Raw genomic sequence first — 26,557 nt, 5'->3', positions numbered from 1 at the left:
CCTTGTTTATTTTAAGCCATAGTTGAAGTTGTGAGATTTTTATCGAAAAACAAGAAGATAGATTTTGTTTTAAAAACGTAGTGTGGTTATTTTGACTTCTCACCTCCGTAAACTTGAATTTCAGGGATGTAAATTTATGTAAAAAAAGGAGTGAACATGTTGTCATGTGCTTAACATGTGCAGATTGTAGCAAGGAAGAAAAAAAATCCCTGAAAAATTTATCTATTAGGCATGTATTAAAGGAAAATTCCTCACCTCCGTGACAGACCTTATCAATGTCATTATTTCTGAGGTGGAAATAAATGATGGAGGGGAAATACATCAATAATAGGCATTCTACCAAAATTATAAATTGCCAGTATATCCTCAAATTTACTAAATAATATTTTTTAACATACATTTGAAACTACTAACTAAGCCATACTTTATTTAAGCGAGCTTATTATATTCCCACTAATCATTAAAATAGTCGATTGTTTGCAAAATTAACAAAATTACTACTATGATATTAAATTGGCCTCGATTTCTAAATATTAAAAGTTTTTTTCTTTTAGTTTTATTTCCGTGAACATTTTTTATTTATTATGGAACTTAGCTGGGCCATTGTTTATGGTTACTTCTAGTAGGTAACACTTTCAAGTAAGAATTAAAAAAAAAAAAAAAAGAAAAGAAAAGGTTTCGAAATTGAAAAATTTTTGCGTTCAAAAGTTACGTTTTCTGGAGACTGACCCTTCTATATCGTGCCCTAAGACAGAGTGGAGATCTACCATTTTGTACATGTTATCTCCAAATTGCTAATTTTTGCACTTACATTTATTTGTTTCTTATTGCCTCAAATCAGCAAATAGATTTTGCTTAATACAAGATGCTTGCATACATAATCTTATTGAAACAATAGTTTGTTTTGCTTTTCAAAAAAAAAATAAATAAATAAATAAATAAATATATAAATATATCCAATAATCATTCTTGTTTTTTTTTCAACTTATTAATCATTGAAACCATCTCTTATTCATTTTAATTTTGATGCACTGATGCAAAACAGTAGAATGGATCATTTTCCAAGTATGCAAGCATTTCTTTCTTTTTTTCGAAATTTCTAAATTTTAAGCTTTTAACTTAAGGAAAAATATAAGTTTAGCTTTTTAAAGCCATATTGCTAATATTTATAAAAATGAGCTAGCTAAGAAAACCTTCTACTTAGCTCGCAGTCAAACATTTTACAACGAAAGAATTGCAGAGAAAAATAAAACTTTAATTAAAATATTTTTAACCTTATAAAAATTTTAAAATATTGAAATTAAAAAATATTGCGTCAATAATTTTTTTTTCAAGCTAAGAATCAACAAATTCGAGCCTTCTAGAAGTGAAGTTGTTTAGGACTTTTATAGAAATAAGAGCATGTATGAGTTAGAACCTTTTGAAAAATAACTTATGGTTCATTGTGAAGTTGCTAGGTTAATTACTCAATGTGTTTTTACGGTAACGTTTGCTGAAAACGTGACTATCTTACCGAAAAGAGATTTTTCTTGTGGGGTTACCAGAAGAAATGCTTTTTCTTTTGATATATATAATTGGGTTGTTTCCCATTTTTAAAAAAAATATTTTTTTCTGAAAGAGCATGGTCGAAAACATGGGGTGAGGCTTTCGTTTTCGTTGCTGACGTCACAAGAGAGCAAATCGTTAGTGTTGCCACGATAAAATTTCAGGACATTGCCAAACTTCGCCAATATTTCATTTAACTAATTGCTCGCAGTAAAATCTCACTAAAAGGCGATATCTTGCCAGAAAAGACAACCACGCTCTTTGATTCAAGATGAACGTCACACGATGAAATATTTTGCTTTAGAAATCTGACATTTAAAAAAAAAAATGTCAAGTAAAAATTAAATTTTGGGAAAATAAAAGAATTTTCTGGCTCCATGTCTTTTTTTTTTTTCGCTCATTCTATTAGTTTTAGTGATTAAAAGTAACACTTTTGACTGAAGAAAACATCCCCATTATGGTGTTTTAATGAAATGTAGATTGTGAATGTTTGGAGCAACTCTTCTACAAATGTTCAATGAAGTTCAGGGTAGTTAATTAAAGTTGTCCACTGCGCCCGTCTAATTTCAAAGGCTGGGTTGTTAACAAAATTATCAGATCACATCTTTATCCAAAAACGTAACGACAGTCCACAAGCAATTATCAGATGACTACTTTTCCCCAACCAATTGAAGCATCATTATGGGCCAAGTATCCTATCAGTTTTAGCATCTGATGGGTGTAAGCTTTTGGAATATCGTCAACTCAAAATGCTCCAACGGCGACTAAAAAAGCTTTTTGTGAATGGCATGTCGGTAGATATTCTTCCAGAAAAGCTTAACGACGTGCATATGAAGTATGTTGATTAATTTATTTCAATCAATTCACTTCATAAAATGTAGAGGAAAGCTAAATGCCCTAATCATTAATTAACGAATTCTGGTTTGTTAGATATAAAGATTAAATTGAATAGAACTCAGTTCTCCCGCGACCTTCTGGTTGTGTGTTGAGCTTTTTTGCACTGGTGAAGAGGCTCCATTGTAGTTCTAATTGTTGTTAAAATCTTAAAATTGAAATCTTTCGCTTTTTTCTTTCTTTTTTTTGAGCACTCACGAATTGCTTATTATCCTCACTTGACCAAAGTTGATTCTGTTCTAATTTTTCAGATTACCATGACAACGAGAGTAAGTTTTCTGACCCTTCCTAAGCTAACGTCACCAATAATAGCTTAAAACTGACTTCAATTTTGAAAGTATTTCCATGTGTCAATTTTAAAAACTTTCTCGAAGAGATCCTCCTATCCCCCACTTCCGTTCTTCCTCTGATGTTACCGAAGACAGGCTAAAATGCGCTTCTACGACTTGTAATTTTTGATATATATTCTTCAATGTAATAAATTATACATAAGGAGTTTCTCCCTATAAAACTGTACTTACTTTTTATAAACTCATCCTCTTTTTTTAAAAAAATCGAACTTGAAATAGAAATTTGAAGAGGATATATAAGGACGTTAACTATTCGTCAAAATGTGCAAAATTCTGTAGATGGGCGGCACATAAGCTCTTTGCACTCTGACGGCTAATTATTCAAAAGCATGCGTACAACGATGAGAAATATAAATAATCAAACACAAATTATACAAGTTTCTCTTGTACACTCTATAAATGTTCGATGAGTTACTCCTTGACCATCCGACACCCTTTCAGACTTTAAGTGACTAGTCCCACACAATTTTTCGGGTTTTCCTGGTAATGGTCATCACTACTGCATGTGAATACGATCCTTGAGCTCTATTTTGGTAGTGAGGCTACATAAACAAGATCTTTAGTGGGATCACAAGGCGTTGCAATAACAGAATAGTCTTTCGCTAATTATGACACACAGAAACTCGTCCCTTGTTTTGTAGCCATTAAAAGAAACACTGCATTCGAGATGAACAAAACTGGTTCACATAATTCCAGAAGTTTGAAGTTTTGCAGTCATTTTTATACTTTTATCATCGTTGTACTTGCAGTACCGTAAACCGTGGCTACTTGAGCCTCCAGGGGCTACTTGAACCACAGAGAAAAAAGTGTTTAAAATCCGTCATGGTCCTACAAAACTCAATGAATAGATTTAGTTGACCTTCTCCCTGACAGGTAGCAGTACTAAGCAGAGGCTGGTGTATAAAACAAAGTGTCTGCTTTTCCCGCCTTTTTCTGATTGATGTTATGATTGCAAGTTGTTTAAACGGTTGTTTTTAGTGTCTGCTGCAAACTTCCATATGTAAGTTCATGGAAACATCTGATATCATCAAGGTAAAAATGGTTTTATGTTTGCATTCTATTTTTTAATAAAATAACAGCGTTTTATGGTATATAGCTATAAAATTAATACAATATTTAATATAAGTTGGTAAATGTGCACTGGTCGCCTTAAAATGGGGCTTTTTGAACCCGATTCAAGTAACTCCTGACAACATTTCATCACTAAATTATGTTAAGTAAGGTTTGCAATCTTTTAAAATAAAGAGGTTAATTACTATTTATACCCATTTTTTGCAGATCTGGGGATAAAAAGGGTCCGAAAATAAAAGAGAACCCAGGAAATAAGAAATATGTGAATTATTCGGAAGAAAAATTACAATTGTATCTAAATTCAATTAACTCCGGAGGAATGTCTCAGAGAGTGACATTAGCCCATTTAGACTTAAGTATACCAACTCTAAAAAAGAAATCAAAAGATCGTTCACAAAACAAGCTTGGGAATCCTGTAGTATTTAGTAGCGGAGGATAAGCCAGACATTGAATAATATCAGGGATAATAAATCCACCCAAGCTATTAAAGAGAGGAGCTTTCATATTTCTAATGTTTAAAAATAAGGAATATTTCAATTGATTTTAGCAGTAGTTTGATTATATTCCTATTTGAGAAATTATGTTTGCCTAAAAATATTTTTTATGTGTACGTTGATTTTATATTAATTTCTACAGTGTGACAAGAAATAACTTCAACACACATAATGCATTCTTTTAATGCTAATGAAAATATTAAGCCCAAACTTCAAAATTAATACGAATACATTATTTCGTCTAATATATTTACAAATTTTCAAAGTGGCTACCTTTAGCCTTAATACAAAGCTTTGAACGTGTCACAATATTTTCGACTATGGGCCGCAACTCACTTATTGATATTTTATCACATTCCTTGCATAAGGATTTCTTTAGGGATGCCAAAGTTTTATGAGGTTTAGCACACATTCTTTTCTCCAAGACCTTCTTGCGTTGCTAAACGGCGTCAACAACCCCATCTAATGGTTTGTGGTGGGATATGCACTAGTGGGAAAACATCACTAGTTTTTGTTGATCAAAGGATAAAAATAAATCAAGAAACTTACCACAAACGCATTTTGGAAGATGTTGTCTTTCTTACCTTGGTTGCAAAAGTTCTTTGGAAAAAAAAAAGATGGACCCAGGCCCGCGCCAAGCTTGATCGGCGCCGTCGTGCAAATGTCTTTTGAGCGCCTTTATGCAGTGGCGTTTGGGGAAAATATAGCTAACACCTGGAGCGAGGTTCTTCCGACAAATATGATATGGAGAAAAATACGTTTGACATTTAATTTCTTTAAAAAAAAAAGTAAATACAGTAGATCCTCGTTTTTCGTGGGAGCTATTTTCCTCGAAAATGCTGCGTAAATCAAAACCGCGTAAACTAAGACCTAATATTAGTGTTAAAATAGGGGTTATGTTCCGTCGATTAAAAAAAAATACTTCATTCTAATGATCACTAATTGTAAGTTTAATGTGTACTTATATCGATTTCTATGCACAACATGCATAAAGAAAGCACAAATTAATTTAGTGTTAATAAAAATAAACTGGCTATGGTAGTCTTTTGGCAGTCAAGAATTTTTCTCCGTAATTCTTTGCAGTGCAATAATGCATCCTTGATCATTTCCATGACAGAACCTTTCTTCACTAACAAATCAAAAAGATCATTTCTAGTGTCAAGGAATAGCTTAAAAAGTTCAATGTTAACGTTGTTGGTTCTGTGTCATCGATGTCGGTATCCTCGTTGCTTTTGTCCTCCTTTATCGCCAAAATGCAGTTTATTATGTGTAATCTGAAATATTAGGGATTTTGGATTTTGAAAGAGGGGAAATCTATCTGTTTGCATTGTCGCATCCATGTAAAACCGAAAATTATCCGCATAAAATAAAATAAAGGTGTCAAATCTTAAACTGCGTATAATCGAAACCGCGTTAAATAAAGCTGCGTAAAACGGGGGGTCTACTGTTCGAAAATAACGTTATATTCTAAAGTTTATCTTTGTGGAATCCGAAACGTAGTTCTTCAAATATCTCAAAAATTCATTTCTGCTTATACTGCACTTTAACTTCCTACGGCAGAACTGACCCTTTCCCCAGTAAAATTTTGAAGAGACGGGCCGAATAAAAGTATATTTTTACATTTTAGTGGATTTCAAGTAGATTTTACTTTAGAACTTTAAGTGTTAATTACAATATTATTGATGCAACATATTTTAAGTAATTTCTTATTATTGTTCTTATAAATATTAATTATGAGAATTTCTTTTAGGTTCTGTGCAAAACTAATTTGTTTACTTTACGCAATATGAATTTAGAAAAAACTTCATATTGAGAAATTGTAATCAGCTGATTAATAAAATTCAAATAAGAGAAAAAGAAAATAAAAATGAAAGAAGCTTGTCGAACGGAAAAAAAAAAATATGCTACTGACCCTGACAAATATGATACTGAACAAAATATGCTTAAAAGGTAGAAACCAGGAACGTTTCACCAGTTTAAGTCTTTTACAGATATTGCAGCGGTTCAACTCATTCGAAAAGCAAAACTGTAAAGTTGTTGCAAATGGGGGTGGCCGAGTTTGAAATTAACCCGACTTGTACCAGGCATATTGTATAATGCACGAGTATCGTGCTGCACTAAGCTGGAAATGAAGAAGTGATTGAAGTTTGGTTGAAACGAAACTTCGAAAGGTTATTCCAGTATTTTTTAAAATGAATAAATAATATGCAACATGTTGTGCATTTACGTTATAGCCACTTTTAGCTGTAGCGACAGGTTTTGTTCGGACGACAGGGGTTGTTATAAGGAATGTCGACTATATTAATAGTGTTTAAGAATAAAAATATCTATTTCCATCTATTCATGATATACTTTCCGATATCGATAATTTTGAAGAGCATATTACACTTCAAAATTATCGAAAAATTATTTACAACTTACTATCCGTTATTTTTTCTTAAGAATTTAATTTTTCTTTTCATTTTAAGTTAAATATTTTTCCTCACAGTAGTCAAACAATAAAAATTCATGTATTCATAAAAACTTAAAAAATAAAAAAAAAAAAAGAAAGAAAAAGAAAAAGAACTGATACTATAATCTATGACCATTCTATTTCAACATCAAATACTGTTATTTTGTTACTTATATACTGTATGAGTTCAAATTCCCCTGGTTTTTTTTTTGTACTTATTAATAATAATTCACCCAGATTATTAAGAAATACAACATGTTCCATTAATAAGAGTTAACGCTTAACACACTTAAAATACATTACTATTCTGAAGTGTATTATTATCACGAACGGAATTTTAAAATTTAGATTTAATTTCGTTGTAAAGTTGTCGTTACTCTGGATAAAGCTTTCTACTTTCAACTTCATAGGCTTGATGGTGATTCTTTAATTTATCACGCACAAGTAAAGGATTAATGCATAGCATCTTTCACACGCATTGCAGATAACCCAAAATGGAAACGAGATGCCTTGAAAGATGCAGACGATGAAATCACGCGGTGTTTTCAATTGTTTGCCAAGTCTTTAAATTTGGCGACTTTTCTTGTGATTTCGGCAGACTTTTAGACCTCTATACCTCAAAAACGAGGGGACGAGGGCACACAGTTTGTGGGTTTAAAAAAAATATCTAAATATGTTCTTTCGAATGCGACCATTTTCAACTTTTTCCATAATTACTGAATTCGTATGGTTCCCTGGTAAGTAGAGAACAGCGGCAACCCTAGAAAAATTCCGTTTTCGTTACTATTTCCTTTCGTGATATTTCCGTTGTTGTAAGGAAAAAATACGTTTTGAAGCATTACAAAAATATTCTGTTAAAATCAGTCAGAAAACTACCTGAATTTTCAGGGTTATTTTTAACAGTGTACGTTTGTGCAATGCAATGTTTATTGTGTGTAGGCATTACGGATTACGTTTAAGTTTTGGTAAAAAGAACGCCTAATATTGTTTTTATAGGTTATGTGTGAATTTGCCACTTCCCCGGCGTCACTCCTCTGGCAGTTATAAAGCCAACAGTGTGAAGGCATATTTTCCCCTGGTGCCTATAAAACTCACAACAGTTCAAACATCACCCGGCCTTCATCTTTGTAAATACAAAAATAACGACAACTGGTGAAATAACGAATGTTAATCGAAACAGAAAATTTTTCTTCGGGAACGCAAAAAAATTCATTTCTTTTATACCCTGCATTTCTATTTTACTTTATTTCTGTTCTATTTTACCCTGCTATATTTTGCTATATGTATCATTCCACGTCATTTTTTTACGGATAGATATCTATGAGAAGAGCACAAATTAATTTTTTTAGATTTTTTGAATAAAAATTACGCTTTGGAGAATTTTTTCAAAAATTCTATTTTTGATCATTTTTTGGAGTCACCGTTTTGGCACGAATTTAGAAAATCTCTCTAATTTCTCTATTTTTAAACCAATTAAGCTGAATTTGGTATCAATTTTAAGCGAATACTTTTCTCTTTCAGTGTGAACGACAGAAAGGATTCGGTGAATAGTTGGGTGTTGCCACTCTTTATCTAAATTCAGTTTTTATGCTTTTTCTGTTAGGAGATTAAATAAGTCATATCTCCGGGGTACCTACTATGATCTGCATCAATTCTTTTTTGTACAATATTTAAATTACTCTCTTGCTATGTAGAAAAAAGTAGGAGGGTATTTTTTGTTGTTTTGAAATAAAAATATAAAGTTTGTTTTGCAGAAAATACAAGTTTTCTATTACTTTAAATCATTTTCAAGCTTAAAAAAGGCCAAAAACTTTTCAGAACAATTAATATTGGATTGTCAAAGGATTAAAATTGATTTGTATCAATAGTTAATCATTAAAAAGTGCTCACTTTGGAAAAGAATTGTTCAAAAAACTCCGTTTCAGACTTCACACACAAAAAAAGAGAAGCCACCTTTGGTTGAAATTGTACTAAATATTAAGAATAATAATTTGAAGAATAGTGTAAAATATATTTCTAATGGCATTATTTTGCTTTTTTTTTGACATTAAAAGATTGAAAAAAAAACTCTTGAAAGTTTTCACAGCCTTAACTTGTTTGGATTACGTTACACCTGAAAAAGATCTTCCACAAATACAGTACTCATACAGCACAACTCTAGATTTCTCTGAAGAAGATTTTTTTTGCTAATTGAAGTACATTTTCACTTTAAAAGCGAACGAAGAATGATCCATATTACATGGGTATTGTAAGAGCAGAAGATCATTGTCAGGTGTTACGTAATCCAAACAAGTTTAGGCTGTGAAAACTTTTCAATAGTAATTATTATTTTTCTAAAACATATTTTACGGTCGAAAAAAATGCAAAATAATGCCTATAGAAGTATTTTTCTACACTATTCTTCAAATTATTATTCTTAATATTTAGTACACTTTCAATCAAAAGTGTTTTTTATTTTTTATTTTTTAAACGAAGTATAAAACGGAGGTTTTCGCACAATTCTTCTCCAAAGTAAACAACTTTTTAGCGATTAACTATTGATACAAATCAATTTTTATCCTTTGGCAGTCCAGTATTAATTGTTTTGAAAAGGTTTTGCTTTTTTTAAGCTTAAAAGGGATTTAAAGTAATAGAAAACTTGTATTTTCTGCAAAACAAATTTTATTTTTTTATTTCAAAACAACAAAAAAACAGCCTTTTACTTTTTTTCTACATAGCAGGAGAATAATTTAAATGTGCCAAAAAAAAAAGGAAAGGAAAGAAAGAAATGATGCAGAACATAGCAGGTACGCCGGAGATATGACTTATTTAATCTTCCAATTGAAAAAGCATAAAAACTGACTATATAAAGAGTGGCAACACCCAATTATTCACCGAATACTTTCTGTAGTTCACGCTAAAAAACAAAAGTATTAGCTTGAAATTGATACCAAATTTAGCTTAATTGGTTGAAAAATAAAGAAATTAAGAGATTTTCTAAATTCATGTCTAAAAGTTGGCTCCGAAAAATGATTAAAAATCGAATTTTTGAAAAAATTCTCCAAAGCGTAATTTTTATTCAAAAAATAAAAAAATTAAATATGGGCTTTTCTCACAGATATCTATTTGTAAAAAAATTATGGACAAAATCGGAGACATGATGGCATATGGCATTCGGCGATTTGACGTGAAATGACCCTACTGTATTTTCGTTTTTGTTCAAACTAAAATACTTGTCCCCAATTTTTACTTTCTTCTATATCTAATATATAGAAGAAAGTATTGGATTCGTGCAAATTTTCGAATTTCGAATTTTGACGGATTTGAACGTTTTGAGGTGTGCTGAGTCCATTTCGACCATTTTCGGAAAATGTCTGTCTGTCTCTGTGTGTGTGTGTGTATGTGTGTGTGTGTGTGTGTGTGTGTGTGTGTGTATGTGTGTGTGTATGTGTGTCACGTCTATGTGTGACCAGTTTTTTGTGGCCGCTCTACAACAAAAACTACCGCATGAAATCGAACGAAATTTAGTACACATATGTGCCCCTATGTGAACTTGTGCCCATTAGTTTTTGGCGCGAATTCCTCCAAGGGGGGTGGAGCAATGGGACGTTTTTCGAGTTACGCGTGCTTGCTATTCCTCAGGAAGTAACTGGCGGAATCAAACAAAATTTGGTCCATATGTTGGTATTTACAGGAACTGGTGCTGATTCAATTTTGGTGTCAATAACTCAAACGGGGGGTTGAGCTATAGAACGTTTTTTGTCGTCAATTGTGACTGCTGTATCTCAAGAAATAATGAACGGAATGAAAGAAAAATTTATCGGCAAGTAGCCCTTAGTGGGTATAAGAACTGATTTTATTTTTGTGTCAACAGCTAAAAAGGGGGTAGCGCAATCACCCGTTCTTTTTTTCCATTTTGAGTGCCCTATCTCAAGAAGTAATGCTACGTTCTGGTTGAAATTTGGAATATATGTGAATCCATATGTAAACAGGCTTTGGTTCAATTTTGACGCCGATCGCTCCAAGAGGTGTTGATTTTTTTTTTTTTTTTGCGAATAAAAATATTTTTATTAATGCAACAATAAGAAAGATAAATCGTAATAGATTGTCGTCTGCGTATTTCTCGTGATTTTAATTGTATGGAAATGATCGGAAATATTATCTCAATGATTTAAAATTTTTAACTGTTGCCATCTTATGTTTGTTAACAAATAAAATATTTGTAATTAATTCAAGCAAGGCTTTTAAAATAACTTTCAATTTTCGCTCTTTGCTTTGCTTTTGCAATAATTCAGACATTGGGATAGTCGTCAAGTTTTTGCATGTGTAATTTTGTTTTTGTTGGGAATATTGCTTCCTCGTCAAGCATGGGGAGGGATCAGAAAAAAAAAGAAAAATATAGAAGAAAGTTTCGTGATGGCCACAACATACTAGTTTTGTATGCGTTGCTTTCTTTCTTCTTTCTTTTTAACTGTCACTTACTATTCGCTGCACCGTTGATTCGCCACCTTCTTCGGCATTTTGAAAGAGGTTCGTAAGGAGGAAAAAAGTTGGGAACCGCTACTGTAGAACGTTGAAGGGCAGGACCGTAATTCAAAACACCTTAGAAGGAATTTAAAATGAAGTGGAAAAGGAATATTTATTTTATTTTATTTATTTATTTATTTTTTTGCAATTTTGAATAAACCTATGACCCGTGACGCCTTAAATATGCTAAATAATGTACAGCTTTTCTCGTGATTAGACAAAAATGATTTAAAACTGTCAACATCACTTATCAAGCAATATATTAGATAATGTTATATTGTATTTTGTAGTATTTTGGCGTCGTTTTATCGGCTTGACAGATTGATACACAAAGTGGCTCTGCCAACTGAATAAACGCATCAAACTTCAGTCTTTTCATTTCTTTATTTTTTCAATTATTGCTTTCTTTGCGAAATCGTGATCTTTGTGTTACGGAGGAACGATTTGAAGCATTACCTTTCAAACATGAATCCTAGCGAACGCTATTATATGATGAGCAAATATGTCCAAACAAAATCATACTAAATGAACGATTTTTACGAAAAACATAAAAATAGATTATCAATGGAATGTATGGGGAAAGTGTTGCGTGTTACAAAAATAAGAGTTATTTTTAAAAAGAGTGATTTATTCTATGTGCAAAAAATAATCGGTACATTTTGCCCGATTTACTCCGTTTAATTTCTTCAATGTATGAGACAGAATCGCTCCCAGCAAAATCACATAAAATAAACGAATTTGAGAAAAATGAGTTTTTAATGGAATATAAAAAAAATATATAGAGTGCTGTAATTAAAAAATGTTCTTAGGAGAAATGATTGAACTATCTTTTTTACTTAAATGGAAATCAGTTGAAGAAGTATTATAAAATTTAAAATAACTTTCTCCGACATGATATTGTTACGTTTCTAGAGTGTAACTGTGTAGGATATAATTGCGTTTTACTTTTTAAAAATCTCGTATTCATAAAATAACTCGAAATCATATGATCACTTTATGAGACATAATATAAAAATATTCGGAAATATAATAAGAAAATATTCGGATCAGTTCATTTTAAGGATTCGCTCTTTTTGACCCGTTCGTTCATGAACGACACATCCCTACTATAGACACTTGCAGTTGCTTCATATAGCAAAAGATTTCACCTTTATCATAGTTCATAACAAACATAAAACATTTTGATAGCCATTTCTATAAATCGCTTGATACGAAATGAGTTTTTGAGTGACTTGTATTTAAATGCACCAAACAAATATTACTTAAGAAATATTTGCGAATATCTAAAATTAAAAGCTCAAGCCTAATAATATTTGTACACAACACTTCTTGAGTCTAGACTTTATATGTCTGTGCGTTATAGAATTTAAAATTTCAGTGTTCAATATTATTTTGGATTGATGGTTATTTTCCAGCTGAATACATCTCATATGGGAATAAAATGTAGTAACTAATAACTTGCCGACATTTCATTTGTTTCATTTTGTCGCACTTTTATTACTTCATTCAATTAAATATTTACGAGCGTTCATGAAACTATGTAGCTTCAGGAGAGAATATTGATCACGTGAGTTTTATGATTGGCTGACAGGCAGACTGACGTCACATCTTCGATTCTATTTTGGTTTCGGATCATTTTCTTGAGCCGTCACTGAAGTTGAAGATCACTGTGAAAATGTTCGAGGCACCTGCAACCTTGTATCAAGTCGCAAGTGTAACAAAAGAGGTAACAAATTTTTAATTTTTCTAAAAATTATCGCAGATTGAAACGACGGCATGTTTTTTTTTTTTTTTTTTTGCATGCATTTGTGTTTAACAGTTCAGCAGACACATTAAATAACAATAATTTCAAGCAAAATATGAATATTTCAGAAAGTAGAACGGTTAGCAGATAGTTAGTCAGGAAAGAAAAACATTGTACCATCAGAAAACTGGCAAAATTCAATACTTTCAGGATGTGGATGAGCTTAGCATCATTTTACAGAAACGTCAAAAAAAAAAAAAAAATTGAATTTTGACATTTTGAATGCAAATTATTTTTTTCGCAATCACTAGTGTGTATATGTAGACGTGTGTGTTTGTGTGTGTGTGTATATGTGTGTGTAGGCGTGTGTGTGTGTAGGCGTGTGCGTGTGTTGGCGTGTGTGTGCAGGCGTGTGTTTTTGTCTGTGTACAAGCAGTGGTGTGTGGGTGTGTGTATGTGTGTATATGTAGGCGTGTGTGTTTGTGTGGGTATGTGTGTGTGTGGGTATGTTTGTGTAGGCGTGTGTTTGTGTACAGGCATGTGTGTGAGTGTGTGTATATGTAGGCGTGTGTGTTTGTGTGGGTGTGTGTGTGTAGGTGTATGTTTGCATGCGTGTGTGTGTAGGATATGGACGCAACCTGGAGACGGTTTTCGCTAGAGGAGCAGCATCGAGAGGAGCCGGTCGACGGTGGTGCTCAGAGGGAGGCGGGGGGAAAATAAAATCAGCGTAACATCAAGGACAGTCAAGTTAGAACAATAAGCAATGTAATTGCTCCAGAAAAAAAAAAAACATTTCACGCTCTGCTTACTTTAGTTTTCTAAACTACTCTTTTTGGTTTGAAAAATATTCAGTACATGATATCATTTTCTTTTCTTTCTTAAATTAACAGTATTGTTTGGTTTTTTGGATAAAAATAATATAGATTGATCTGATCACTTTTATGCCATATGTACAACCAAAAATATGAGACGATTATGCAATTTTTTTAATAATGTAGTTGAAGTTACTCAAACATTTTTACGGTTCAATGTTGTAACAGGCTGCTTTTGAAGTAAAACGGGGATTTGGCAGCGGTTTTCGACCTGATTGAGAGAGATTGGTCCTGAATAGCTTTGCGGCATGATAGCATAGTTAAGGAGTTATCAAATTAGGGGGAAAAAAACTTTTGAAAATTCATGGATTGAGCTGGTTTTGAACTTAAAGGGGGGTTTGAGAGAGCTTTTCGTCATGATTGAGATATTCGTCCCATATCGCTAAGTGGCATTATTGTATAGACAAAGAATTATCAAATTGGGGGAAAAGCCACTTTTGAAAATTCAAGGATTGAACTGGTTTTGAAGTAAAATGGGGTTTTGGCAGCGGTTTTCGACCAGCTTGAGAGAGATTCGTCCGAAATCGCTTTGTAGAGTGATTGTGTAGTCAAAGCATCATCAAATTATGGGAAAAAACCACTTTTAAAAATTTATGGATTGAGCTGATTTTGATACCAAAAGCCTCAATTAAAAGTAAAAAAAAAAAAAAAACTCATTGCACATGCAAAAATTAGCAAAATTACATACTATGAGAATGTGGATCAGTTTTCCTAAAGTGTCCTTCAGTGTCCTATAAACGCATGAGCAAATAGGAAACCGTTCCGAGGCCACCAAATGAACTGCATATTTTAAAATAAATACTATTTTTTGAGGCTGAGGGGTGGGGGTGGAGAGGGGGGATTGTTAATTTCAGTGAAATTAAAAAATTGCTGAACAGGAATATAATGAATTCCTGCCATTTCTCGTAAAATGTAAAAAAAAAGTACTGTTTCTTTGAAATTAATTTAAAGTTTAGAAATCAAAAGGCAATTTTGAGTTTTTTCAAGCACATAATAAACATAACAGCCTATATCTGCATAAAATTTGAGAATTGTCTTACGTTTCCCTTATTTAAATTTTTGTCCTTACTTGAAGGCGAAAAACATCATTTTACGCAATACCTTAAAGATTAAAATTTTTTTTTGAAAACAAAGGAATTAAAAGATAGCTTTAAAAGTAAGGTATTATTTTTATGAAAGTTTGCACGCTATTGGGAATGAATTTCAATTACGCTAGTAAATTGATAAAAGCTCGTTGAGAAAAGAACAAACTAGAACGTCCGATTTTGTTAAAAATGAAATATTTTTCGTTTTCAAAGTTCAGTTAAAAGTTAACTGTCATAACTTTGAAAAAGTTACTTTAAAACAGAGCCCTACTTAAAGATTACAGCAATATGGAATTTTTATATTTTTATTAACTAGTTAATAAAATACAAGTCTTCAAGCATCATCATTTAGCATTTGGGTGAATACTGTTCAAGTGGGCCTGATTTCAATTACATGTAACTAATAAAATAAAAAAATATTGAGGCAAAATATTCATGCATAAAATGAACATGTATACCAAATTTTATAAAAAGTCTATCACCATGAGAACACCTCTTTTTTTTTTTTTTTTTTTGAGCTATCACGATTGCTTATTGCTTTCATTTGACCGTCCTTGGCGTTGTGGTTCCTTTTTCAGCTTGGACCAGGGACACCAGCACCACCGCCCACCGACCTCCGCAGGCGCGGCTCCGAGCACTGCCTCCTAGAATCCGTTTCTCCTGTTCGATGGCGTTCATGTCCTACATACACGCACGCTTATGTATATATACACACACACACATATGCCTTTACACACATACACACACACGCCTACGTGTATACACACAGGTCTACGCACACACACACACACAAGACTACACATGCACGCACGCGTGCCTACACATACACAACTATACACACGTAACCGCCCGGTAGGAGGGATAGGTTTGGGGGAACAGAAGCTGTTTCTAGAAATAATAGCCCCCAATGAGTAGGGCCCTGTCGCAACTCGTGATTGCGAAAAACATAATTTGAATTCAAAATTTCAGAATTCAAATTAATTATCTTTTTTATTTTCATTTTTGCTCATTTTATATGGAACCGAGAGCGATAAATTGTAAGAGCTGGAAATTCACAAGAAAGATGTAAAAGAAAGTTTCGTGATAAGAGACCACAACATATGGGGCGAACCTAACCTGACAGCGTCGCAATGCTGTGATTAGCATCTGCGTAGCCTTCATAATGCTGTCTGGTTAATTTTGCCTTAACTCTCGTTGGTATTATTTTTGTAAAATATTGAGGTTTCCTACCGGAAGTATGAAGGAAAAATGCTCAATGTTGGTCATATTACCATAATGCACGTCACCTTTTATTTGCAGTTTACAAACTTTTTAAATTTAATTATTTATTTAGCACTAGTAAGACTGAAGGGACCAGTTTGCCAAGGGATGGTAAAGCACGGTAGCTGCAGAATTGTCTTTTTTTTTTTGTATTTTTGTCACCTATTGTTCTTTAGTTTTGTGGTACGAACTTGCTAATTGGGTTTCCGCTAACAATAAAGACAAAAAGAAAAGTCAAATTGTAACATTTTCCTTTTTACTTCCTTTTACAAAAAAGGAAGTATTGTATTCGCAAAAAAATTTTCACTCAGAAATCGACCTTAATTTCCATTTTACTCACCCCCGAATGAATATTGAGTTTTTTTTTCGACTCGACCACACGTGGATAAGTGCCTAAGAACGTATAGACACGCGAAATATCCATAATGACGACTCCTGAGTTAATTACAATGAATTTTCTCGTGACGTTGGTATTTACGTATGTATGTATGTGCGTATGCATGTCGCATAACTCAAGAACAGTAAGTCCTAGAAAGTTGAAATTTGGTCCGTAGACTCCTAGTGGGGTCTAGTTCTGCACTTTCCCCCTTTTGGTTGCATTCGGTTGTTTTTAAAGGGGTCTTTTGCCCCTTTTTGGGGGGGGAAATAATTGTGAATTTCGATGTAAACTCAAGTGGTGTTATAATTTGGCGGACACTTGGCGATATATCGCCAGTCTTTTGGTCGCCGAGTTTTGTCGCCAACTTGGTGACAAATTTGGCGATTTTTTAAAAAAAATCTGTTTCAATTTGGCACTGTTGGTGATATTTAGAGAGTAAACTATTGAATCACATTAAAATTGCCAGTAATGGGGAAATGACGTTAAATTGGAATAAAAGGAAGTCATGTGATGCACACATCAGCTCGTTTTAGTATAGAATACACAACGCGTTTCTTCAAGTGTATCTAAAACTCATTTTTACACATACAGCGCTTTAGCTTCCAACGGCAGCAGTGTGGTCTTTTCCTAAGGTGGTTTTTGAGTGAGAGCTTTTAAGTAGGTGAACACCCTAATTTTCAAAAAAAAAATTGTTTTGAGATTTTGAGAAATTTAGAGATCCCTAGTGCTCTTCTTTCTAAATCCGCAATTGTTTTTTTAAATCGACGATTTATTGAGAAAACTAGAAGAAATTTCAAATTAAAAAATATAGAAAAATTAGAAAGAATCAAATGCACTGCTTATAACTGAAATTTACTTTTTCTTTCTTGACTTTCTCATAACCGCGTTTTCAAACTTTAATTTACGCCAACAGCTCTAGCGAAAAAAGTATTGACTTTAAAGATTGGAAACTTAGCAAAACTTGGTTATTGAACAAATTACTGTGATATAAACCTCAAAAAGTTAATGCACGTGTAATATGTGGTTTTGAAATAATGATACATGAAACTTAAGAGTTCAGAAAGCACGTTTTTCGGGGGAATTTTTCAAACATTTACCCATAAAACCTGTTTTTAGTTAATTATTTTCAAATTGGAGGGTCATTTCACTCTCTGGTATCTCACAAAGAGCTAGACACAAAAAGTTTAAATTATGAAAAAATGAAGGCACTAGAAGTGTTAAGGAAATGGTAGTTTTTTTGCTAAAAGTATGCAATTTTTTCAAAAAAAAAAAAAAACTATGGAATTTTTTTTTAACAAATAAGCAGTCAAAATGTGTTATTTATGTCATGTTCAATAATCTTATAAAGTTTCAGAAAGATGCAATGAATATTGAAGAAAAAAAATTTAGGATGTTCGCCTGCCTTAAAATGTTTTCAAGAGTGAGTCATTGCCCACACATCACTAAGTAAGAACTAAATGCATAATAATGTTCAGTGATGCTATATCTTCATCCCAAAATGTAAAGGTAATTTATCTTTTGAAGAGAAGCTCTAGAGTTCACGGGAAAGATAGACTAGATGTAAGTAAAGAAGTGTGAAATTTTCTTTTTATTTCAGAAAACCCCCTCAAAGTGGGATAGTGGCAAACCTTCTGACATCCTGTTTATTTACTTTCTCTCAATCCTTTTAATGAATAGAGTATAGCTTTACCTTTTGGCTGGTGGGAAGTGAGCATTCCAGTGGTATTCCCCTTCAATAGGATAAATTTAGATGTGAAACTACAGTGAATAGCATCTTTTCTTTTCACAGCGAGTAAGAGAAAAGAAAAAAGTGTCTCTATTTTCATTTTAAAATTCTTTAGGGGCTATTATGGAGACCAGTGGTATCTTTCCTTCTTTCTAGGTATGCATTAAGTTCAATATTTACACTGCTGTGAGGCTAATTACCAAATGATTCAGCAAGCACTCGAATAGGGATATATACTACGAAAAGAGAAAGTTCTATTGGTTATAATTCGATTTATTGAACGTTAAACTAAGAGAGGGGCCACACAAGACACAACACTACTCTCCAGGATCCCCCAGTACCTACCACTAAACGTGATTTAATCCCGGTTGGTTGAACCCCTCCCCCCCCCCAAAAAAAAGCAAGATAAAAGTAAAATAAAACATACTTTAGCTGCTGCTAATAATAAAATGCTAATAATTCACAATAATTCGAACATAAAGACAAATGAAAGAACAACATACCCGCATTCTGTTTTAGTGCAAAAAAAAAAAAAAAAACTTAACTCTACTATTGATGCAGTTTTTATTTGACAGATTTCATACGCCTCAGAGAAAACTGAAATAATTTGAATGTTCCTTATATCGCAAGGAGAAAAACAAACACCAACTCTTGAAAGAGTGCACTGAGAACCTGGAACGCTTTTTTTTTCGTACGTAGTACTCGAGGCCAATTATTTTATCGATGGTGCACGTTTCTGTACTCCTTACACAAAAATCTCGGCTTTTCTTGCATACAAACCTGCATTTTTAGAGACTTGTAGGCTCGGCAGCATATGCTCTGCATTTTTTTTACTGATACTTTAAGCAATTAAATTTTGTCGAATTCGGGGGTTAATAATGCAATATGCATATGCAATATAGAGAGCACATCAGAAAAACTCAGGGAATGTTTTTTTTTCAAATGGTAATTATGAACTCTGTTTAAGTTTGGAACACTTTTTTTCTATGTTTTCAAAGAAAGCATTTCTAACTAAATTACGTTACTGTGTTTGTATAAAGCCATTTATGATGATATCTGCAACAAGTTGTTCAGTTCAATGAGGTCACAAGCATTGAGAACTAGCGATTGTAAAACTGTAACAGACTGCACCTTGTCCCAATTCGATCCCTGATTGTCATCATTCTGTATACTGCAATGACTCTCTTTTATTATCAGAACCGAAAAGGGCGAAGAGCATATTCTCCAGATAAGCCTACAAGGATCTGCTTTTTAGGCATGATTTAAAAATCCTCCTGGACTCCTCATTTTTCTTCTGCTGAAGTCTGGAAAACTTAGTTGGATGTGAAGATCTATTTTGGTATGCTGGACCTTAATCTGTAAGAACATCGGTAGGTAAGCTTGTGTAACCCATATTAAAAAGGACTATGGGAGACTTGGTCGCATTGCGACATTTAAGAACTTCTACTTCAAGTTCGAGCTTACCTTTTACTACTGCAGGAAGATACTTCCAGGTTATTTGCTACTAACCTTTCGGTGCTTATTTAGCTAGCAATATTCCCGTTGATATCAATAAGAAGGTGCAAAAATGAAATTGACTTAAATTTAGTGCCTTTTTACCAAGAGTCTCAACTTTCGAAAACAACATCAACCTTTATCTGAAAAGGTTGGTCCATTAATCTTTACTGCAATGTAGCGAAATGTCAGTTCAATGATATGAATCCACGGATATATTTAAAAAGTCTGCGGTTGAGGAGTTTTTCAATACAATGAACCACGTCTCTTTTTCCAGTTAGTTATCTTGTTTACCGTTGGGATACAGTCGGAAGCTAAGATGACTTCGGATCTTTAACCATTCAAGTTAGCAAATTACAGTTTGACCGTTTTCCAATTTTTTATTTTCCCTCGGATTTAAAACTTTCCTCGGATTTAATCTTTGCTGCAATGTAGCGAAATGTAGTGAAATTGTCCGATGATCCTTGGATCCTCGGATTTAATCTTTGCTGCTCGGATCCTCGGTTTTAATCCTCGGATTTAATCTTTGCTGCAATGTAGCGAAATTGTGCGAACGAGAATGTCGAAATGTTCAGTATGTACAGCAAGAGCAGAATCCAAGAGCTAAATTTGTTTTTTGGATACACAAGGGCTAGAAAACTAGTTTGTCATAGATAAAATGTTACGAGCGGAAGAAGTTTTGAGATGCAGCTTTGTTACCTAATATCGGTATTCATTTTCCACATCAAATCAAAATTTTTAAAGTGAAATTGAATCAGAAAATTGGTTTTTAGCTTATGAACTGTGAAGTGCAATTATATAATTCATACTCGGGCATGGACAGCGTCATAGGTTTCTCAAATGATGCAAACATTTATAGCTATTATCAGTTTTACCCCCCTCCCAATGAATTAATTTTATTCTTATATTAACATAATTTGTTGCAGGAACAGTAATAAAACTGTTGCAACAATTTCATGGGAAAATTATGTTTTCATAAATAGGGTTTTACTTCAAATTGAAGATAGTGTTTTTATTCATACTGCCTCATAGATTTTTAAAATGTTGCTTTCAGCACGTAGCTAAATAGTATGTTTTGAACACGTATTGTGCTCAGTGAAGCATTGAGTTCGTGGTTAAAAAGGTCATGGGTTGGATACTGATAACGGTCCAAGATCCACTAGGTGCGTTAATTTGATCAGGAGACGTTCAATCAGTTATGGTAGTCCCCCAAAATTCATTCCCAAATTTGTTAACAGACAAAGTTTTTGCAATTAATTTAAGCAAGACTTTTGAAATGAGCTAAGTCCACGTTCATACGCAGTCACTGTGGCAAATTTATGGTATCCACGATTTGACATAGAGTACAGTTGCATACATCCTCTGAAACATTCAAATTTAAAATATTTAAAGGCTTGATTTTTTAAAAATTATTTTGCTTGGTCATAACATCTGTTATATTGTCCTTTTGGTGAACTTTTAAACAAAACTAGGTATTAAACAAGACAAAGAGTTCCATCAAAAGAAAGATAACTCACCCAACAATTGAAATTATCCCATAAAACGTAAAATATTCCACAAATTAAAAAAAAGAAGTTATTAAATAATAACTGAAAAGCTGGATTAATATAGCTCGCAAGTTGTAAAACATTAAAAAAAAAAAAAAAAAACTTCATGCAAATGTTGAATAATCCGTCAAATAAAGAAGCTCTAATATAATTTTTTGCGAAGTTGGAAAATAGTTCAAAACAATATAATTTAAAATATAGTATTTTATTATCCAAGCAGTTTTCTTTGCAACAGAGAGGATACAAGGATTGTAATAAAATTTAAACGGCCCAATTCTCACCAAACGAATATAGAACCTTACTGGTCAGAAAATAACAAGACGTAAAATTAAGCTTGCCATTATTGTTCCTTAAAAACACAGAACAACGTTGTTTCAATTGAATATTTATGACTTGAAATTCTCAATTCCAAAAATACAGACAAAGTAATAATATCAATGCAAAAAGATGTGATATCTCAGCAAAAACAACCATGTTGTAAAAATTTCCCCGCCACGAAAACCTTTAACTCTTAACCACAAAAAAGAAAACCTTCATCCTAAACCAAAAAACCTTCAGCCTTAAAAAGTCACACCTAGTTTGCCCGCCAAGTATCTGCCAAACTATCATCCTCTCTGTTCTAATCTTTCATCACACCTACTTCCATTAGAACCTCCTCACACCTTCAACTCCTCAGAAATATGGATAGATCCTTTAAATTGTTTATCTAGTTTGGCGGGAAGCTTTTTGTTCACCAAGCAACTACCTCAATTAAAAAAGCTTCCCGCCAAACAAGATAAACAATTTAAAGGATCTATCCATATTTCTGAGGAGTTGAAGGTGTGAGGAAGTTCTAATGGAAGTAGGTGTGATGAAAGATTAGAACAGGGAGGATGACAGTTTGGCAGATACTTGACGGGCAAACTAGATATCATGACTTTTTAAGGCTGAGGGTTTTTTGGTTTAGGATGAAGGTTTTCTTTTTTGTGGCGAATAGTTAAAGTTTTTCTTGGCGCGGAAATTTTTAGAACAGAGTTGTTTTTGCTGAGATCTAGAATACTGGTCAAACTTGAGGAATCAGACACCAGTTACAACATATTATTAAAGATAATAAGTTAAATCATCGGGGGAGGGGTGTTCTGTATTCAATTCCCCTTGGACACTAAATATGTTTAAAAACTGAATTATCAAAAAAAAAAAAGTGAATAAATTAAGTTATTTTAGTTAAAAATAATATTAAGGTAATTGATTCAGCTATTAAAATAGCAAAATATATTTATTTTCCTGCTTTGTTACGTAGTAAAACATTGGTAACACCTATAGGTTAAATTAACAGGTGGCGAAAATTAATCCTCCATATACCGCTAGAATTCTCGTTCAAGACGAAGACAAAACCTTTGCTACGAAATAACACCGGTCACGAAAATAACGTATTCCGCTCGCTGACTTAAGCTGACCCCTTATCAAATTCAGACCAAATTACCATGGGACCATCTGGGAAGTATACCCCTCCAAACAAAAACAGAATTTTTCAAATCGATCCAGTAGTCTTGGTATAATCCGAAAACATACATAAAAAGCCGCATGACGAAATCATAACCTACTTTTTTTTTGAAGTCGGTTAATAAATGAAATGATTTTTCTTTCAGCTGTGCTGTGGCTTTAGGAGTAAAATAGTCAATTTTTTGCGAGGGGGGGGGGAGGAAAAATTTAAGAAATATGCGTTTTTTCGGCAGCAATAATCGTTTTCAACAAACTTTTTTGCACTAATCAACTCAGAACTACTTAATGCATAGGAAAATTAAAGTTCTGAATGGAAATAAACCATGCATTTTTATGACATATTTTACGTCCCTCTACTTCGTCACAATATATAAGGAATGCGTGCTGAATGCTTATTCTGGATTTCTTTATTTTTAGAATAGGTAGGGAAATATATTTTGCATTGCATGTGACTAATAAGAACGAAGATTGAAGTATCCGAACAAGTTCAGAGCAAAACTTCTGAAACTTGCAATTGGGAGCACTTAAACATGTTTTTCGGATTTGAATTTAATAGAGATCAACAATAAAGCAGTATTTTTGAGCATAGATAAGTATTATCCTTTAGAAAAAAGTTCAACTTACACTACTTTTTAGAGGAAATTTTTAAGAACTTCAAACGCGCCAAAAGTCAAAATTTTGTTCTAACTCTAACAATATTAATGTTAAAACAAGCAACATACTTTGATTTAAGGAATGCAAAAGAATTTAAGTGCCATTGAATGAATAAAGATTTTGATGCAATGAAACAATCAGGTACTGTCAGATCTTTTACAGATTTTTGACGTAGTTAAAAAAAAAAAAGTCCGTGACTTGAAAAAATAATTGATACAATATTTTAGGAAGTATTTTAAAGAAAGTATTGCTAAAATATCTTAACAATATGTAACTAAAATTTCTTAAGATGCCATGTTTTTTTAGTTTTTAAAAATGTCCTGTAAAAACAGCGCAAATTTCACTCGTTTTGTAAATTAATTCTTATTTATATCCGAAATAGTGTTTTATTCTTTTTCTTTATTTCGTTCAAATATGAAAAACATATTATAGTTACAATGGACAAAAATGCTTGTTTCTAATTTAGAACTGAACTCGGGACATTTTTTAAAGAATTCGACTCCACTGAGAAGCGGGCATAATATCAAGCCGTTAATGTTGATCACATCCTATTCTTTTACAAAATTAATGCCCTTCCCCGAAAAGGCTATCACAATACTTTTTCCTCTTATATCTGCATCTTAATCCTAAATTTTATTCATGAAGCTATGAAAAAGGGTAACAAAGATAACCTCCTAAACATTATTAAAAATATCTTCTCTTGATTATTAGAGCTTTGTATGCTTTGCCTTGGAATGATGAAAGCCGTCCTGGTGTTCTCTCTCTGGATAAAAAAAGGGGGAAGAAATCTTTTCTTTTAAAAGCAGACCTGAAAAAAGGAAGAAGGGAGGGGAGGTCATCCCGATCGTTATCTTCCGTTTCTTTGGGCATTCATGAAGCAAGTAATGACATACGTTATGAAGGCTGATTTTAATGCCTTTAATGGGCTGAGCAAATACAAAGGAGCAGCCTTCAAATAAAGGATTATATTTGGAGAAGAAGCGAGAGCGGTGTTTTGATTATAGTAGTACCTTCGTTGCCTTAGTTGCCCTTGGTGATATGGGAAAAAGCACAAGTCAATGAATATTCTAGACTCAAAAGATGCACGGAAGAGCCAAAAAAAAAAAGTTATTAGCATGTCATAAGTTTAGGTACTAAGTTAAAATGCTAAAAACTACGTTTATGACGATTAGAATTTGTATGTGATTGTATAAATGACACGTTTGTGCAATTGAATCATTATCAACTGTTGCATTTGTGTTCTTTTCCTTTCTCTCTTTTCTTTTAGTCATCAACAATTTTTCTTATAGACTTATCAAACTTCTTAACAGAATCTTAAAAATTAAAAATGGTGGTAAAGATCAAGTAATAACACTAGGAAGGACAACAGTTTCGTCAGTTTTTATGAAGCTTAACTTTTTGGGTGTAACTTTTATTAAGCTTTTCACGCAAATATTTCAATTTTTATTTATATTGTATATATATATCTATACATATAATAAAATAAGATGTTTGTGTGTGTGTGTGTGTGTGTGGCACGCTTCCCGGGAAAACGGCAAGGCCAAGAAAGATGAAATTTGGTATACAGGTGCTGTTTTTGCCGAAGATGTGCACCTCGGGCTTCGATTTTTGATATTTTAATTAGAAAAAAGTTATTTAATGTTTTATGTGTTTTTTTTTTTGCACTTTTTAGTGCTTTTTACCTCACAGACCCCGAACCAATCGCACCAAACAAATATTTTTTGTACTGTAGTGTAGAAAGTTTAATTTTAAATATGATGAATGAAAAAAATTTGAAGACAGAGCAGTTTTTGTATTTTTTACGAATTTTTGAAAAAACCTTTAATTTGCATTTTTTTCCGGGTTTTATTTTTTTCTAATATCATCCTACGAGAAATATCAAAGCCTCATTTCTAAAATTTAAGTTGGTAATAGTAAAAACATTTCGCCCTCTTCAGAAGAAAAAAATCTTAAGAATAAGCAATAGTTTTTTTTTTACAATTTTTTTAAGCTGAACACATCATGTCTTTCCACGCATCGTCGAAAAAAGGTTCTTCATTCCTTTATGCCTCTGACGTCACTACTTGGATTCCGATTCGATATTTACGACGGAATCTTAATCGCAAACAATGTTAATCTTTTTTTTTTTTTTTACTATATAACTTACTTCTAAATTTTATGACGTGATGACCACGTGTTTTTCCGGCAGCCTTGCTTTTCTTCTTTCCTTTTTTTTTATTTAGGGTTCGTATTATTTCTTTTTCCATCCCCCCTCCCCACCCCCAAGCTGGACGTTTTGCTGTATCTATAAAACGAAACATTTCATAGTTGTGCGCATTTAATTTAATAAAAACAGCGAGATTTTCTTTTCTTTGTCAAACGCTACTTTTTGCACACTACGGGGAATTTTGGAGATAACTTTTTTTGCTCAACTTAAATAAAAAAAGCGGTTTTTTAAGTGATCTTTGCTTTTATTATGAAATGGGCGGGGAGGTTAAAATAAATAGAGGTGGATCGTAAAGGTAGATAGCCGCCGAAGGCGGCAATCTTGGCATGAAAATGTGAATGGCACAAAAAAAAGATAGAGATGGATTGATTAATATTGCTGCCAAATTTATTTAAACAGCCGCCGACGGCGGCAAATGCTAAGTAAAAAGGTAAAGGTAGCCAAACAGCCGCCGTAGGTGGCTGCTTGCATAAAAGGCGAATGACTTAAGAAGGCGAACCAGCTGGTCGCCGCAGGCGGCTAGTATATTATATATATATATATATATATATATATATTAGGATGGTTCTTATTTTTGAAGGTTTAGATATTTTACGCGACGCCCCCTCAATTCGTTCCATTATACAAATAAATGATCCTTGCAAAATTTTAAGTCAATCCTTGAATATTAACCCGTGCCCCTAGTGCCCCCTTTTTTGAGTATCGAAGAAAAAATTGCAGATTTTCTCATTTTTATGTAAAAATATTGCTACGTTTCATATTTCAAGTAATTTTGAACCTTAATAGATATTGCTAC

General features: G+C 32.9%; 2 protein-coding genes across 2 annotated transcripts in view; one reads left to right on the top strand and one right to left on the bottom strand.

Moving 5' to 3' along the window:
• Positions 1–26,557, bottom strand: part of LOC129232647 (probable cytochrome P450 301a1, mitochondrial) — a 145,324-nt gene that overhangs the window by 76,494 nt on the left and 42,273 nt on the right. The window lies entirely within an intron of this gene.
• Positions 12,969–26,557, top strand: part of LOC129232636 (phenylalanine-4-hydroxylase-like) — a 62,772-nt gene continuing 49,183 nt past the window's right edge. Inside the window, exon 1 of the mRNA XM_054866771.1 lies at positions 12,969–13,038. Within this exon, the coding sequence (XP_054722746.1) occupies positions 12,988–13,038 (51 nt within the window). The 5' untranslated portion in view covers positions 12,969–12,987. The remainder of the gene's footprint in view (positions 13,039–26,557) is intronic.

This window comes from Uloborus diversus, chromosome 1 (assembly GCF_026930045.1).
Source record: "Uloborus diversus isolate 005 chromosome 1, Udiv.v.3.1, whole genome shotgun sequence".
Classification (NCBI taxonomy): domain Eukaryota; kingdom Metazoa; phylum Arthropoda; class Arachnida; order Araneae; family Uloboridae; genus Uloborus; species Uloborus diversus.
This window is presented reverse-complemented; position numbering and strand designations above follow the sequence as displayed.